Source organism: Durio zibethinus, chromosome 1 (genome assembly GCF_047325235.1).
Source record: "Durio zibethinus cultivar Kanyao isolate XHJ-2024 chromosome 1, ASM4732523v1, whole genome shotgun sequence".
Lineage (NCBI taxonomy): Eukaryota > Viridiplantae > Streptophyta > Magnoliopsida > Malvales > Malvaceae > Durio > Durio zibethinus.
The window spans coordinates 1,346,020-1,363,441 of record NC_143162.1 but is presented as its reverse complement, the minus strand read 5'-3'; the positions used below and the strand labels follow the sequence as shown (position 1 = coordinate 1,363,441).

Sequence of the window (17,422 nt, the reverse complement as noted above, 5' to 3'; positions counted from 1 at the left end):
TTTGTTTACAATTTACAGTGTGAATCCCCTTCACAATCATAGCTCATTAAATTCAGAAAATTTCTCAGTTTTCCTTTGGCATCAATTATAAAGACTGCAAACATTCTTCATTAAACATATTTTATTCTTCAAATATTCTTCATTAAAAAAGGCTTTCGCATGCATCGGTGTGAAATATAATGTTTTTGATTGCAAATTTGAAGCTTTAATTAAGCACTTAATACATAGTTATAGACCTTTATAGAAAAGAATAATGAATAATAATGCACATTTAAACCATTCATAATTATGAAGACTAAATATAGCCATGCATCTAGGCCTTTAAACATAAGAGATCATGAAGAAATATTATTCAAAGATCTCAATCTTTCTTATAATATATAAGCTCATCAACGTTTCATGGTTTTCACTATCATATACAACTACAATCATATGTCATCAGTCTTCTGCTCCTTTTTATTTTTCCTGTTAACAATGAAATTGCAGAGACATCTTTTCTCATCTATCATTATCTTTTTCTCTTTGTTCTCAACTTATTACCTTGGAGAAGTATCTGGTTATAATGCTCAAGCTCATGCAAATCCTTCATATTTCAGCTCCATCTGGGATGGCAAGTTAAAGGGGTTTTTCAAGCAGACAACTCGGGGTCTTACATTGCACAGGTTTGATGATAATAGGGAAAATTTCTCTTCATTGCCTGCAGGTGGAGGACCTACATCTAAAACAGTTAGTGTCGATGATTTTGGAGCTAAAGGTGATGGAACTGATGACACTGAGGTACTCACCTAACAGCATATTGTGGTTTTTCGCAGCACATAATTTTTCTCCCATGGACTAACCATTTCTATTTTCTCTAGACTCGAATTAAGTTGGAATATATCTATGCTTTGTATGTACATAAATGGAATCATTTTTTTTTTAATAATTGAGACTATCGGGATTTGAATCTTGATTACTGGAATTATGAGTCTAACACTGTTGGTTGGAATCACTTTGTAATCATGCAAATTAATACAGAAGGAATTAAGAATATCATGACTTTTGGGGTCGATTTGGAATAACTATTTTTGCTTCTAACAGAACCATCAACCATTGTTGCCTGTGATTTTGCTAACATATATTTGTGACAAACATGTATATGCTGACAGAAATATTACAAGGATGTGATGTGAGTAAAAAGAAACAAGAAAAAGGATCAAATATAAGCATGATTTTTGTTTTTATCCAAAAATAATGTTTTAGTTAATTATAAGAGAGAGACTATTTATGATTAGAGAGTATTATAATAATATTGGCTAATTATACTATGAAAAGTATATTTGTTATTATGAGAGAGAGAACGTTATAGTAATTTTGGCCAATGATGGTAAGATGACATTTCTTCAATTATGATTGTAGCAATAATATGGTAACTTTGACCAATTATGATAAAAAAGGTATTTTAATAAATATATTAAAAAAATTATAGTAATTTTGATTAATCATAGAAAGAGAAATACTACAATCAATTTAAATACATGTAATTCAATTGTCAAGTAATTAAAAATGTATTATGATCATTTTTAAGGGAATTAATTTCATAATATTAATGTAATTTCTAGACTTTAGAAACATTTGGGCTTGAATTTGAACAAAACATATGGATTAGAGAGGTCAGTAAAGATTATCTTTTGTTCCCCAATGTAACCATTCTTGTTTTCTTTTGAACTCTGTCAGGCATTTGAGAAGGCTTGGGAGCAAGTGTGTTCTTCTCCAGACGGAGTAACTTTTGTAGTGCCTAAAGGAAAGAGCTACCGTCTTAAGCCAGTTAGATTCACTGGTCCATGCAAATCCAATCTTAGAGTAGAGGTAAGATCTATAATTTAGATAGACAAAGGTCCATTAATTGTTATAAGTTCCAACGAATTTACCAAGTAATGTTGAAATATGTTAGATATATGGAACCATAGAAGCATCTGATGATCAATCAGACTACAATGAAGATTCCAGGCATTGGCTCGTCTTTGATAGTGTTGAGAATTTAGTAGTGGAAGGTGGCGGAACTATTAACGGCAATGGCCAGATATGGTGGGAGAATTCATGCAAAAGAAAAAAAGATAAAGTAATCGAGTAAAATTTCTCAATCTTGCTTCATTTTCTCATCCTCTAATCAAATCCTAAAGGCTAACCATCCTTGTTTCTTTTGTTGATTACAGCCCTGCAAGGGAGCCCCAACGGTATATTCATCTGTTTTTATGTAGCAAACCTGTACTAGGAGATTGCCAACTTATGATTTGGAGACTATGGTTTGGCAGGCTCTGACCTTTTACGAGAACCAACATTTGGTGGTGAACAACTTGAAGATCCAAGATGCGCAGCAAATACATGTTTCTTTTGACAAATGTGTGGATGTTCAAGCTTCCAATCTGGTAGTGACCGCACCAGGAGATAGCCCCAATACTGATGGAATTCATGTCACCAAGACCCAAAACATCCTCATTGAAAGCAGTACTATTGGAACTGGTATATACCAAAATCAAGTAAAACTATGAATTGAACTAATCCTTAATTAGTTCCTTACCACAATAATCTATCTAATTGTTTCAAGCTTATATCTATCCAAGGTGATGATTGTATCTCCATTGTAAATGGATCCCAGAAGGTTCAAGTCCACGACATTACTTGTGGTCCTGGTCATGGAATCAGGTATTGAACTCTACGCCCTTACACCAAATGTTCACAAAAAATTTAATTCATTTAAACAATATTTTCCTCCTTGATTTTTATCTTCCACCGGCGAATCAAAAGCATCTTAGATTCCCTTCGGTTACCAATTCCTAATTACATTTGTGTATATATGCATGCATGTGTTGACCACATATTTTTCTTCTCTAAATGGTGGGCATATAAGTATTGGGAGCTTAGGGGAAAATGGTTCAAGAGAATATGTTTCGGGAATAATTGTAAATGGAGCTAAGATTTCTGGAACCTCAAATGGAGTGAGGATCAAGACATGGCAGGTTAGAACCAGCAGATATTTATACCCAAACTCATGAATTAAGCATATACCATTTCCAGCATTATTCATTCAACATTCATTTTCTTTTTCTCTGATGCAGGGAGGGTCTGGCTCTGCAAACAATATCAGATTTGTGAATGTGGAAATGAATAATGTGACTAACCCAATTATAATAGACCAAAACTACTGTGACCAGGACGAACCCTGCAAAGAACAAGTAATTTCTGCAACAATCAATAGTGCGTATGGTATCAATTAAGCATACATATATATCAACAAGAACTATTTGTTTGATTAATTTGCAGCCATCAGCAGTCCAAGTGCAAAATGTGGTTTACCAAAATATTCATGGAACTAGTGCTTCGGATGTGGCCATAGATTTTGATTGTAGCAAGAGCCATCCATGTCAGGGGATCACATTGCAAAATGTTAACCTTAAAGGAGAAGGAAATGAAGCAACCACTGCAACATGCAACGATGTTCAAACCATAACAATAGGCAACGTTTATCCAGCTTGTTCCTCAAAACAAATAAACATGAAAGGCTGAATCAGGAAAGTGAAGATGACATGGCACGAGTTCTAAATAATATAGTTTGATGAGATTATTTTTCTTTTTTCCAAATCTAGAAAAGAATTACATGTGTACATTTCACATTGAAACGCTATTGGGAAATGGAGTTCGAAAATATAATGATCGAAATAGTCCGAATAGAACACATAAAATGTTTCTTCTAAATTTGTTTCTCACACCAGTTTTTTTATTCGTATTTTAATACAACCACCATAATCATTAATAAATAAATTAAGAACCGTCTGTCCATTTCATATATATCATGGCTTGTGAAACACTAGGGCGACAGGAAGAAGAATAAGAAAAGAACCGCAGCGAACCGACCGGACAGACAAAATAAGAATGAGATAAATGATATGGTTTGGCATAATCAATGATACGACACATGTCATATTCCTTTTAGTAGGACCCCAAGACCAAGAGTACAATGTGTCAGCAAAACGACAGAAAAAGATCACCAATCTTAACTGTTCAAGTTGAGGTGTTAGTTACCCTCTTTCTACTGTTGCAGCTTTTCTTTAATTGGAAAGAAAAATTAAGTTAGGGGGTCTGGGATCTTTGCAAGTTTTGCCTTGTTTCACTCTGCCTTAGTGTCAGTGTGATATACTCCGTTTGTGTGTGTATGTGTGTGTTTTTTTTTTTTTTTACAGCTTCTCATTGTGAACTTCTTATAGGGGGAGCGGAGGTGGGGGTGTTTCAGACCCCAATTGTCTCTCTTTTTTTTTTTTTTTTCAAATCGGTTTATTTTTTATTTTTGATTTTGGGTTGAATTTCATTTCAATGAAGTTTTAGTCTTTGGGTGGTTTCTTGATCTGGGGAGTTGCACTTGAATTGGGTTTTCTCGGACATTGGTCTTGGGGACCAAATCGATCCAACAGCAGATTCAGTGGTCAGTTGAAAACACTCTAAATTCCTTTGTTTTGATTTTGCTACTTCTTTCCTTCTTTTTTTTTTTTTTGGGTTTTTTTTGTATCCAAAATTTGATCTTTGTTTGCCTTGTTTGGATCTCTGGAGGTGGAGTCAGGAAAAGGAAACAAATATTGCCTTTGAATTGTTTCAATATTTTTTTTTGACCCATTGTTAAGAATCTGCCTTGCCTTCTGCTAGTCATCTTAAAGATCCAAATGGATTCCACTTGTTTGAACACCTCTACATTCCTTAGATGGATTTGGTTTATATTGTTTATTTGTTAGGTTCTGGAAATCTGAATCTTGTTTTTAGCTTCATTCTATACTTTTTTGATTCATGGTTATTCTCTGAAGTGTTTTGCAATGTTCATTTATTAGTAGAAGTTAATTAATAATGGGATCATATGTTCCCAAATTCCATTAAGGTAGAAGTGGTCCACTTTCTTTCATGATTTCTACATCTGGGAATTATGTTGCTGTATTTAAAAACGACTATTTATAACTACATTTTGTTCTTTTTTTCCTAGAAAAAACATTTCTGAATTTTAGTTTTATTGCTTGAAGGTGAAATCCGGTAAAATTGTGGGGCAAGTTTGCGATCTGCAGAGATAATGTTGGTCTGACTGCTGATGGTGAGCCCTCTGTTGCTTGTCATGTTTGTGCATTTCCTGTTTGCCGTTCATGTTATGAGTACGAGAGAAAAGATGGTACGCAGTCTTGTCCTCAATTCAAGACCAAGTACAAGAGGCATAAAGGTTAGATCGTCTTAACTTTCGTCTGTCTTATGCTGTTGGTCTGGTGACAAATATCAGACAAGTGATGCATATAGGTTCTTCTTCACCTTTAGGAAGCCCTGCGATTAGTGGGGAAGAAGTGGAAGATACCGTTACCAATAATGTAGCAAACAATTCAAGTCATACATCAATGACATAAAGCGAGAAGCATAAGAAGGCAGAGAGAACGCTGAGTTGGGATACGAATTATAGCTGAGGGGAGGACATGGCTCTCCCCAACTACGATAAAGAAGTTCCTCTTAGCCATATTCCTTTTCTCACCAATGGCAGTTCGGTAGGTTGAGGAATAATTCACACTTTTTTCTTGCTTCTCTTGTTTTTCTCAAATCTGAGAGTAAAATTAACAATAACTCCTTTTGATTTTGAGTTCTAGGTTTCTGTGGAGATATCTGCTGCATCTCCTGCAAGAATCTCAATGGCATCTCCTGAAAGTGGGATCAGGGGAAAGAGTATGGATCTAATCCATTATGCTGAAGGTGTCAATTTGGTTTTGGTTTTGCTGTTGGATGCTATAACTAAGTGATAAGTTTTTTTTTTTTTCTTCGCAGATAACATTAGGTTGGTTGATCCAGCTAGAGAGTTTGGGTCATCAGGGTTTGGCAATGTAGCCTGGAAGGAGAGGATTGATGGTTGCAAGATAAAGCCAGAGAAGAATGCAGTTCCGATGAGTGTTAGTAATGCCCCTTGTGAATCTTGGGGAGGTGGAGATTTTGATGCCAGCACTGATGTAGTAATGGATGATTCTATATTGTAAGTGTCTCACTTTATTCACTTTAATGCATTCCTGTTCATTCAATGTGAGCATATCTCTATCAGCTGCTGAGCATCATTCTATCCTTTTACTTCATCCCAATTTGCACTTTCTTTTCTCTCTCTTTCTTCTTTTCATTCTCCAGTTCCTTCTTCTCTCTACGTGTGCATGTAGTCAATGAACTTCTTTCTTCTAGTTGACTAAAATAGAAAAAAGAAAGTAATGCATAGTTTATAATTCAACATGATAAATATACAAATCAAGATGCTGTGTAAAGTAATCTTCAAAACGTATTGCTCTCTCCATATGGTCCCTATCAGGTCGAACTGTGTATTTGTATAAAAATATTAAGTTATGCTGTATCCTTTGGTAACCATGTCGGCGGCCTTCCACAAAGAAATAGAGACATTATAAGTGATGCTATAATTTAACTAGTGTTTCACCTGAAGGCTTGCAAGCCTTGTTCTATCTTGGTAATCAGTGATGGTATATGATGCATAGTTTCCGATTAACACTACTCCTTCTGGAGTGTAAGGGTAGAAATTCTGCTGAGTTTTTCCCTATATTCTGATTTAGGCATACTTTTATATATTAGAAAATAATAGTTGATCCTTATATTTTATATGCTTTTTTTCTATTAATCTTCTATATATGTTTTTGTTATGCAGAAATGATGAAGCCCACCAGCCTCTATCAAGAAAAGTCTTAATTCCTTCCTCTAGAATCAACCCTTATAGGATGGTCATTGTTTTGCGGCTCATTATTCTCAGCATTTTCCTGCACTATCGTATAACTAATCCAGTTCACAATGCCTTTATGGTTGATATCTGTGATTTGTGAGATATGGTTTGCAATATCATGGATATTGGATCAGTTCCCTAAATGGCTTCCTGTGAACCGTGAGACATATCTTGACAGGCTGGCTTTAAGGTAGTTACTCCACTTCTGAGATCTTGGATGACACAAAACTGTTTGAAGTCCTAATGGATTTTGATTTCCAATTTCTGAATAATCCGCAGATATGACCGAGGAGAGCCATCCCAGTTGGCTGCTGTTGACATTTCTGTCAGTATAGTTGATCCTTTGAAGGAACCTCCACTTGTCACAGCCAATAAAGTCCTATCCATTCTTGCAGTTGACTACCCAGTTGACAAAGTTTCCTGCTATGTTTCAGATGATGGAGCTGCTATGTTAACATTTGAAGCTCTGTCTGAAACTTCAGAATTTGCCAGAAAATAGGTTCCTTTCTGCAAGAAATACAGCATTGAACAACGAGCGCCATAATGGTACTTTGCACTAAAGATTGACTACCTAAAAGAAAAGGTTCAACCAGATTTTGTCAAGGAACGCAGAGCTATGAAGGTATAAAATTCTACTTTCATTTAATTATAGTGATACCGGAATAGATATTTGCACTGTTTTTCACAACAACTATACTTTTGTTGCAGAGAGAATATGAAGAGTTTAAAGTTCGTATTAATGGACTTGTTGCGAAAGCACAGAAAGTCCCTGATGAAGGATGGGTTATGCAAGATGGCACTCCTTGGCCTGGAAATAACACGAGGGATCATCCAGGAATGATCCATGTTTGTTCAGTTAGAACTGGCTTTTTTTGTTCATCTGCAGGAAGCGCCTTCCTAGTAATACTTGGTTCAGGTTCTTTATATATAGCAATTAGTTTTGAGAAGAGAGATTTTTCTTTTGAGTCCATAATATCAAGATGTCAAGATATTTCCGAATGCTTTATTATATGCTAAATATCTGAATCTGATAATTTTGAAAGCTAATTTATCCTTACTCTACATTTACTATTACATATATCTCTTCAGTTTTAGTTTTATTCTCCATGATGTGCAAATTGTGATTTTTATGACACCACAAAGACTGTTATTGGCTTTCCTTCTTGGTTTGAAGCTCATGTCATATTCTTACTTCATAATTGGCAGGTCTTCTTGGGTCATAGTGGAGGACTCGATTCTGAAGGTAATGAGCTTCCAAGATTAGTCTATGTGTCTTGTGAGAAGCGTCATGGATTTCAGCATCACAAGAAGGCTGGTGCTATGAATGCACTTGTAAGTATCTGTAATTTAGTCTTATAGATTCTTGTGTTTTGGCATGTACCCAGCTTAACAATATGTGTACCAATATCAGGTTCTTGTTTCGGCAGTTCTCACCAATGGACCATTCTTGTTTGATCTTGATTGTGATCATTACATAAACAACAGCAGGGCATTGAGAGAAGCTATGTGTTTCTTGATGGATCCCAATCTTGGAAAGTCAGTTTGTTATGTTCAGTTTCCCCAAAGATTTGATGGGATAGATAAAAATGATTGTTATGCCAATCGTAATACTGTTTTCTTTGATGTAAGCTTTGTTGCTGTCTATGCCATGAACTTGTTACATCCCAATTTATCATTTTATGATCCTATTTTAGTTGCAGAAATGTTAATTTAGTATTCCTCTTTTCTTTTAATTTTTAGTGAATGTGGAGATTAATTTAAGAGGCTTGGATGGAATTTAAGGCCCTGTATATGTGGGTACAGGGTGTATCTTCAACAGAACGGCCCTGTATGGATATGAACGTCCTCTCAAGCCTAAGCATAAAAAACCAGGACTTCTTTCTTCATGCTTTGGTGGATCACGAAAGTGGAGCTCTAAGACAAGTAGATGGGACTCTAGTAAGAAGAAATCAGGAAAGCATGTGAATTCTACTGTGCCAGTATATAATCTAGAAGATATAGAGGAAGGGGTAGAAGGTATAATTTTGGTCTTTGAAATTTGACTTCAACAGTCACACTACTTGTTTAGGATAAATTTATATTTCATTTCTTGATATGTTGGTAGATAATGAGCTGTCTTATGTTTTCAGTGAATCAAGTCCCTTTTGAACCATAAAACTTAGATGTTTTAATCTTTTAATTGTTATAAAGTTGTTTTGCATATTGGAGTTGTTCAACATTTTATTTAATTTTTTCTCATTGAGGGTTATGTTATTCAATCCTGACTTCACACGTACTTAGTCCTGTTTGTGCTTAAGTAGAAATATGTTAACCATTTCTGATGGATTACGAGATTCTACCAAATGCATGAACTATATGGTTAATGTCTGAGTTTTTGAAGATTTTCCTGAGAAAGTGACTTGTTAATTCTTATTTTGTGCCTCTACAATAAATGCCCCATTTGTTTTTTATGTGGACTGTTTGTGTGTGCTACTGAACTATTATCTCCAATGTCATAAATAATGCAACTATGGTGTGTCGGTTTTACTGAAACACATTTTTTAAAGGTGTGATACTGAACTCAATGCTTATGTCACAGATGACCTTAGAAAAAAGGTTTGGTCAATCAGCAGTTTTTGTTGCTTCAACACTTATGGAAAATGGTGGTGTTCCACAGTCTGCAACTCCAGAATCCCTCCTTAAGGAAGCTATTCATGTCATTAGCTGTGGATATGAGAACAAAACAGATTGGGGAAGTGAGGTTTGTAGGGCTTTTACCTTTTGTCACCTCTTTGTTAGTTTCCTTTATTGCTGTTTAATCCTTTGGTACATATACACTGAACATTTGAGCTAGTGGATGGGATGGGAAAATCAGAAATGGGCCTTTCAACTATGGGAACCAAGTTATCTGAAAATTTTTTGTTGAGCATAAGGATTCAGTTTTTCAAGGCAAACATCCTTCATTTGCAGTCGTCTTATTTCCTTGAAAGTAACCAAGTAAATAAAATCTTTTGGGGATAGGGGTGGGGCCTAACATTGCCTTTCTTGTTTGCTTTCCTTGTTTAAGGCTTTAAGCTGAATGATGGATGTAGCAGGTTTCTTGAATTGTTGCATTGTTTCATCAATATTCAATCTTATATGGCTTATTGAGTTAAAGTTATGTTTTGCAGATAGGATGGATCTATGGTTCAGTTATAGAGGATATCCTTAGTGGATTCAAGATGCATGCTCATGGTTGGAGATCAATCTATTGCATGCCACAACGCCCTGCTTTTGAAGGATCTGCTCCTATTAACCTTTCAGATCGTTTGAATCAAGCGCTTCAATGGGCCTTGGGTTCGGTTGAAATTCTATTCAGTCGTCATTGCCCCATGTGGTATGGGTATGGTGGAAGGTTGAAATGGCTCGAGAGATTTGCTTATATCAACACTACTATTTACCCAGTTTCAGCCATTCCCCTTCTTGCCTACTGCACATTGCCTGCGGTTTGTCTGCTCACTGGGAAGTTTATTATTCCACAGGTAAGTGCAATATCAATTTCAGCCTCATGGAAAGAATTTGGTTCCTCCTCAATGCTGACACTTACATATCACTTGACACTTACTAAACTCTAATTGAATAATAGATTCTCATATGATGTGTCATTTTGCTATGACATATGATCTAGATGAACTTGTTAAAGATCATATCACAAGATCTCCAATTGTTGTCACCAAATTTATGAATAATTAAGAGTTTTTCTTGATTCTGCCAAAGAGAGGAAAATAAATGTATCAAATCTTTTCAAATACATCTAACGTTATGATAGCACACCAGCTGAGATTAAATTTGCAACTTGTCATATATTGCAGATCAGTAACATTGCAAGTATATGGTTCATATCTCTCTTTCTTTCCATCTTTGCCACCGGTATATTGGAGATGAGGTGGAGTGGGTTAGGATCGATGAATGGTGGAGAAATGAGCAGTTTTGGGTTAGTGGAGGTGTATCAGCCCATCTGTTTGCTGTGTTCCAGGGTCTTCTCAAAGTGCTTGCTGGCATTGATACCAATTTTACTGTCACTTCAAAAGTATCTGATGAAGACGAGGATTTTGCTGAACTCTATACGTTCAAGTGGACTACCCTGCTGATTCCTCCGACCACGCTCCTGATAATTAATCTTGTTGGAGTGGTTGCTGGAGTCTCCTATGCTATGGACAGCAGTTATCAATCTTGGGGTCCTCTCTTTGGCAAACTGTTTTTTGCTTTTTGGGTGATCATTCATCTGTATCCATTCCTTAAGGGTCTGATGGGACGGCAGAATCAGATGCCAACAATTGTTGTTGTGTGGGCGATTCTACTTGCTTCTATCTTCTTACTTCTATGGGTCGGATTGATCCATTTACCACCTAGGTGACTGGCCCTGATGTCCAGCAGTGTGGAATCAACTGCTAGTTGAACATGTAGATCAGAGAAAGTACAAGCAAAAGATGGAAGGTAATTGTTTTGAGCTTTGTTATGCTTGAATTAGAATCTTTACTATTTTGCGGGGGAAAAGGAAAAATGAAAAACTGAGGGTTTTAAGTTGAACCCTTTAATTATTTGATTAAGTTCATTTTTTAAGCTTGGTTCAGCTAATTTATTTTTTAAAGTCAAAATTATACCATGATTTGTAATTGGTGTTAAGACTAGTCAATTTTCAATTACCATGTTGTATGAATAAGAAAATGGTTGTTACATTCTTTTGAACTGCTCTTTCCTTTTGTTTTGGATGAAAGTCAAGAAAACTTTCCACAATGGACCTGTCAAACTTTCTCAATCTTTTCTTCCAAGGTTACCAAGCTCCTGTTATTGAAACATTGGACGAATCTAGTTTATTGTGATAAGACTTCAGCTAATTAGAAACATTAAACTGAATGTTAGAACCTATTATGTCAAAGTTTGTTGAACAATTTGATAGTTTTCCCAGATGACAGGTGGCTTAAAGGTCCTGACTCCTGATGCACTTAATGTAGTTTGCAAACTATATACATGGAATTAAACCATGAAATATTCCAATAAAAACAGTTGTCCTCTGTCAGCCCTATGAGAAAAAAAAAAAAAAAAACACTTGGGCCATGTTTATGGCACCCTGGAGCCCCTCCTCTTTGTACTTAGATTTTTTTTTTCAAGCTAGAAGCTCGAAGTAACATTTGATGAGAGTAACAAGCTCTATGTTTATGGCACATGTTTTGAAGATTGCATTCCTTTATCAAATTAAATTGTGTGAAGTATATAAAAATGAAATGAAAACTGATTATCAGGTTTTTAATCAAAGTTCATATAAATATAAAATGGAAGAGGGAACAGAAGTCTCTTGAACGTTCAGAGCTGTGGCATAATCAACTGTCTACCTGGGATATAGCTAACCTCATTAATGATCTGTCTACCGGGGATATAGCTAAACGGAATTGAGTTTATTTTGTCACCTTTATTAACGAAGAAGCAGCTAACCTCCTGCTTTAGGCTCAATTGCTAAGTAGGTCAAGCCTGATCACCCTCAGGCACAACCAAAAGGCTTGTGGTGGATGTTATTATTGCTGATGTGAAAAAATAGAGTAAGCTTGTGGGGTATGCTATGATTGCAAATATAGCGGTGAAAGTAAAGCATAAACCATGACATGTTGCTTAGTCGGATGAACATGTTTTAAATGATGCTTTTAGCACCATTTTGTATCTTTTTTCAAAAGAGAAGTAGCAACGGTAAGTTTTCATAGGACATTTAAGATATATATATCTTATAAAATGTAGAGAAAGTATTAGCTTTTGAAAAAGCAACATTTGAGCATAAATTCAAAAGCCTGTTATTAGTGTTTCATGCTTTTAAAGTTGTTAGAGACTCCTTTGTGCCTTGCTGTTGCACTGCCTTTGACTACTGTAGATGTGGTAGAAAGCATGCATGATTTCTGGGCTAAAAATTTTGCTAAAGTTCCCAACATATAGCACAATTGAAAATTGTTGTCCCCATGATAAAGAAGAAAAAAAATTTCCCCCTTAACCCTCAATTTTTCATATATGCAGGGACGGATACCGTTTGAAGTAGGGTGTCTATGGACACCTTACCTTCAAAACTTTCACTCCTTTCATCGATAAAATTAATAAATCTGTCAACAATTTTATAAAAAATCCTAGATCCGGTGAAGCACATGTACCATTAAAAGAAGAAATATGTTCCATTAAAGGCACTGTCCTGTTATGCTGCCATGGTAAAGAATGAAGTAATAAGTAAAATATTGTAGACAGAAGCTGCTAATCCACAGTTATAATGTTTCCACTACAGCATCTCCACAACATACAATTTGGAGTTTTGAACTAATCAATAATTACTTACGTTTGCATCAAGGCATTCCATCTATGCATGAATCTTCATTTCTTTTCCTCTTCTGTTGCTGGTTTTGATTCTTGTGGGGGAGATGCAGCTACAGCAGGGACTCCACCATCAATGCAACTTCTACACTTCTTTTCTATCCATCCTTCTATGTCATTCTCCCCATTTCCACCAAAATGCCTTCCACCACATAGTCGAGCAATGATACCTGCAATAACACCTACGATAGTGATCACAGCCAGCACTACAATCAGAGTTTCGATTGATCGATGGGAATAGCGACTGGGTTCCCTCACTGTAGGTGGGGCCTCAACTACTGGTACAAATTGATCCTGTAACCTTGCTTCCATAGCCTCCATGAACTAGATGCTCATAAACTCCTGTTTCTCTCTTGCTACTCTGTAACGGTAAAAGACTGAAGCAAAAAAATGCAGAAAGAGAGAAAGTGAGTCACAACAACTGTAAGATATGATTTGGCAGTGAGTAGAGTTAAAAACAAGGATAGATGGTTGAGTGTTGAGACTTGAGAGTAAAAAAGAGTGAACAAGTGAGCAGACTATGAAACTAAGAAAGCAAAGTAGCAGACTACCGATGTTTGGTATATGAAATGTACTATAGGAAACTGGGATGGGAAGAAACAATGGAACTTCAGGTGTGCATGATGCTTTGGGCTAAATGATGCTGAGAGAAGGAGGGGGAGAGCAATTTTCTTGGTTGGGGGTGAAAGAGAGAACACAAATTTTTATAGGTGGGAAAAGCTGAAATAGGATTCAAGAGTTGCAGTCTCAATTTTGGGTACTTTGAATCTTCTTTGCTGTGATTATTTCTAATCCGGCTTTTCATTTCTTTAAGCTAAATAAAAAGTTAGAACCACTTCAAACCATGTCAGTGGTTTCTTGAATTCATCTGTGGTGCAACCCCAGTGAAAGATCTTTTTTATTTTCTCTTCCCAATTTGTCCTTATTGATATCACATGTTAATGTTAATTAATGTGACTCCCTATACGAAATGTACTCTAGCTTTTTGGAACTTTCCTAATTTGTCCCTAGTTATTTGCTATTTTCTTGTCCCTTATAGAAGTAGGAACTTAACTTCATGATATTGGTTGCCCATCTCAGTCTTTCTCCAGTCTCCCCCCATGGCCCTGAGTCCCTGACCAGTTGGCTAGTTTGTCAATTTGCAGAAGATATTGACAGGCGTGAGTCAGGTAAAAGAGTCACTTGACCGAGGGATCCCCTGAGTACACCATGTGTTAACGCAGGGTGTTGGGATAGAGATGTTAGGAAGTAGTGGTTGGGATTTGCCTATACTTGCATGTTTCACATGCAAGAAAACATTAATAATGGGTCACCCAGGACGTGGAGAATAAATTTTTACAAACAACAACCTTTCTTTTTTACTATCACAATAAATAGACTTCTTGCCACTAGTTGTGGTTCAGTCAGTGTCTCAGTTCAGTTCAATAATGCAATCTGGTTTTGGAAACTGCACGAAATTCAGTTCAATAGTTTCAGTACATTGTTCTTCTTCCAGGTGTATGACAGGAAACAGGATTGAACATGTGATAGTCATTGAAGAATCTTATAGTATTATAAAATGAGACTAAAGTTGTGAATGTTGTACAAGAAATTTACTCCTTTGAAAAACCCCTCCTTGAATGGATAAACCTTGGATTCCCTAACTATTCTTAGTAATATATATATTTTTATTCTTTTAGTTGAATGTCAAGCGATTCTTAAATTTTATGCTACACATTTTTTTTTAATCCATTCAAGCAGATTTATTTAAATTGAGTTTAAATAAAAAAATATTACTCCCTTCGTTTCATTATGTTTATCTTTTTATTGTTCTTTTGTTAAACTAATTCAATTTTGATAATTACTTTTAACAAAATCATAAAGTTATAAATTCTTTAAAATAAAAATAATTTTTTTAATTTTATATGATATTAAAAAAAACATAATGATCAAAATGGAATTTTCATTTAATAACGATTTGGATATCAAGGAGCGCCATGATTTGGATCAAAAGAGCAAACAAGATAGTCCAAACCAAAATAGGCCCAAACCCGTAAAAATTTTTAATGTTGGCCCACTCTTGAAACCAAGCAACCAGCTGAAACGGCTGTCTCACTTTAGACAGCCCAAAACAAAGACATTCCACAGTACACCGTGCGTATCTGGCTGCCGAATTTGTCAGAAAAGCAAAACGACTTTGAAAAGAAGACAACAGGAAGTTTCAAGTTTCAACGACCTTTTAGTTGTTTCTGGCCTCGGCGTTTCAACTTTCGATTCCACGGTTTCTCCCTAAATACGCGGAATTCGTGACCCAATCTAAGAAAATCATTTCTCTTCATCTAAATTTGGATTTAGCTGTGCTTGTTCGGAGGGGTGTTGGATTAGAATGGGGACTCCAGAATTCCCAGATCTTGGAAAGCATTGCAGCGTTGAAGATTGTAAACAGATTGACTTTTTGCCTTTCACTTGCGATCGTTGCCACCTGGTACGATTTCTCCTTTCCTTTTCCTTTCCGGGATTTTTTTTTCCAATTTGTGGGAGCTTGGTTTAGCTTATATTCTTGGAAAATAAAATTGGGACCTTTGAAAATTTCCAGGTTAGCTTCGATATCTTGGTTTTATTGGAGTCATTGCAGTTTTATACTTTAGATTTATATTGGCCAATGTCCCTGTTTGTTTTCTATTGACCCTGTATGAAAAAAAAAAAAAAAAACCATTCGTTCGGAACCCAATCTATTAGGTCTTTAATGATAAGATGTTACTGATAATATGTTTCATGAATTCTGAGATATGCTGAGAACTACAGTGCTCAAACATTGCAACTCTGCTTGTTATATTTCTCCGGTTATGTACCCAGAACATGTTAGGTTTTAGAATCAGAACTTTCAAAAAATTCATATCAAGCTTAAGCTTGAATCTTGCTTTAAATGTTTTGCTGTGTAATGGACTATTGTTGTCCAGCCAATTATTTTGTTGAATTCTTTTGGTGAGATTTCTTCTTTTATTTATTTATTTTTTTTATATTAGTGGAATATAACGAATCTTTCAACAGGTCTATTGCCTGGAGCATCGAAGCTACATTAAACATCACTGTCCAAATGCTGATAAAAAGGATGTTACTGTTGTCATTTGTCCGCTATGTGCTAAAGGAGTTCGCTTGATTCCTGACGAAGATCCAAACATCAATTGGGAGACGCATGTTAATACTGAATGTGATCCATCAAACTATGACAAAGTTACTAAGAAGAAAAAATGCCCAGTTCCTGGCTGCAGGGAAGTCTTGACATTCTCAAACACAATCAAGTGTAGGGACTGTACTATAGACCATTGCTTAAAGCACCGTTTCGGGCCCGACCACAAATGTCCTGGACCTAAGAAACCCGAGTCAAGTTTTCCATTTATGGGTCTTTTAAGCAGGAGTAGAAAAGAAGAATCAAAACCCAGCAGAGTTCCTGCCACATCTTCGTCTAGGTGGGCTACAAGCTTTCTTAATGCAGCTTCAACTGTTCGAGCCTCAGCAGAAGCAAGCATGACAAAATTGAGTAGTGAACTTAGTCAAAAATGGCAAATTGCAAGGGATGGAGTGGGGCTGAGTAGCAGTAGCAGCAGCAGCAGCAGCAGCAGTGGAAGCGCCGGACAAGTGGAGGAGTGCCCACAATGTAGAGTAAAATTTTCGTCAGTTACAGCTTTGGTGGAGCATGTGGAGAAGGTACATGAAAGGAACAACCATTCTCGAGTCTTTAAGATGTCTATTGATGTCTGCCCCAAGTGTAGTAAAGGGTTTCGTGATCCAGTTGCCCTTGTAGAGCACGTAGAGAGGGATCATGGTGGCACTTCGAAAGCTTAAAAAGGTTTGGCTGCAAATTGTGAAGAGCATACTGCTGGAGAAGTGATTGTGTCATCTTGTATTACTTCCATTTTTTAACCTTAAAATTAAATTGCAACCCTCTTTTCAGAACTCAACTTCAGTTCAAATGATTTTTCAACATTCAATTTATTAGTTTCATGTAACAATTTAAACATTAAGGTTAAATATAAGTGCTTATGGGAATACAGCAAGCTGCTTGTTTACAGCCAAAGTTTGTTTTTTTTGGTATCGATTTGGTTTACTTTGAGTTTTGAGGCTTTCATAATTGAAGCTTACAACCAGGAGGTTCCATTTTCTTCCCTCATTCCACAAATCTGTATTTTTTGAGATGATTAAAATCTCTCGAGACATGACAATGGACAAATTTTGTATAACAGGGCTGCTTACCTTGTGGAGACCTTTCATGAAAAAGCAAGTTTCTGTTAACAAAATCACTTTTCAGGGATTTTT

At 36.0% G+C, this 17,422-nt stretch overlaps 3 protein-coding genes and 1 pseudogene across 4 annotated transcripts; 3 read left to right on the top strand and 1 right to left on the bottom strand.

Moving 5' to 3' along the window:
• The first annotated feature begins 109 nt into the window (after nucleotides 1–109).
• Nucleotides 110–5,182, top strand: LOC111311520 (polygalacturonase-like). The gene is made up of 10 exons (XM_022910958.2): nucleotides 110–777; nucleotides 1,717–1,848; nucleotides 1,934–2,101; nucleotides 2,196–2,216; nucleotides 2,295–2,502; nucleotides 2,604–2,685; nucleotides 2,891–2,999; nucleotides 3,099–3,215; nucleotides 3,304–4,459; nucleotides 5,043–5,182. The coding sequence occupies exons 1-9, from the start codon at nucleotides 400–402 to the stop codon at nucleotides 3,544–3,546; spliced, it is 1,458 nt and encodes a 485-aa protein (XP_022766693.2). The 5' UTR covers nucleotides 110–399; the 3' UTR covers nucleotides 3,547–4,459; nucleotides 5,043–5,182.
• LOC111312963 (cellulose synthase A catalytic subunit 3 [UDP-forming]-like) lies at nucleotides 5,047–11,470 on the top strand (annotated as a pseudogene). Its single transcript, XR_016334828.1, has 13 exons — nucleotides 5,047–5,233; nucleotides 5,326–5,546; nucleotides 5,646–5,748; nucleotides 5,821–6,022; nucleotides 6,692–6,953; nucleotides 7,043–7,385; nucleotides 7,472–7,609; nucleotides 7,970–8,095; nucleotides 8,175–8,387; nucleotides 8,515–8,779; nucleotides 9,310–9,503; nucleotides 9,913–10,263; nucleotides 10,594–11,470. The product of XR_016334828.1 is annotated as a cellulose synthase A catalytic subunit 3 [UDP-forming]-like (transcript).
• Nucleotides 11,471–12,982: 1,512 nt separating this feature from the next.
• Nucleotides 12,983–14,079, bottom strand: LOC111310898 (uncharacterized). Its single transcript, XM_022910271.2, has 2 exons — nucleotides 13,678–14,079; nucleotides 12,983–13,503 (listed from the first exon to the last, which is right to left on the bottom strand). The coding sequence occupies exon 2, from the start codon at nucleotides 13,445–13,447 to the stop codon at nucleotides 13,127–13,129; it is 321 nt and encodes a 106-aa protein (XP_022766006.2). The 5' UTR covers nucleotides 13,448–13,503; nucleotides 13,678–14,079; the 3' UTR covers nucleotides 12,983–13,126.
• A 1,149-nt stretch (nucleotides 14,080–15,228) lies between these two features.
• Nucleotides 15,229–17,191, top strand: LOC111310897 (zinc finger AN1 and C2H2 domain-containing stress-associated protein 13-like). Its single transcript, XM_022910270.2, has 2 exons — nucleotides 15,229–15,590; nucleotides 16,157–17,191. Exons 1-2 carry the CDS (start codon nucleotides 15,492–15,494, stop codon nucleotides 16,949–16,951), a joined length of 894 nt encoding a protein of 297 aa, XP_022766005.2. The 5' UTR covers nucleotides 15,229–15,491; the 3' UTR covers nucleotides 16,952–17,191.
• Nucleotides 17,192–17,422: the final 231 nt, after the last annotated feature.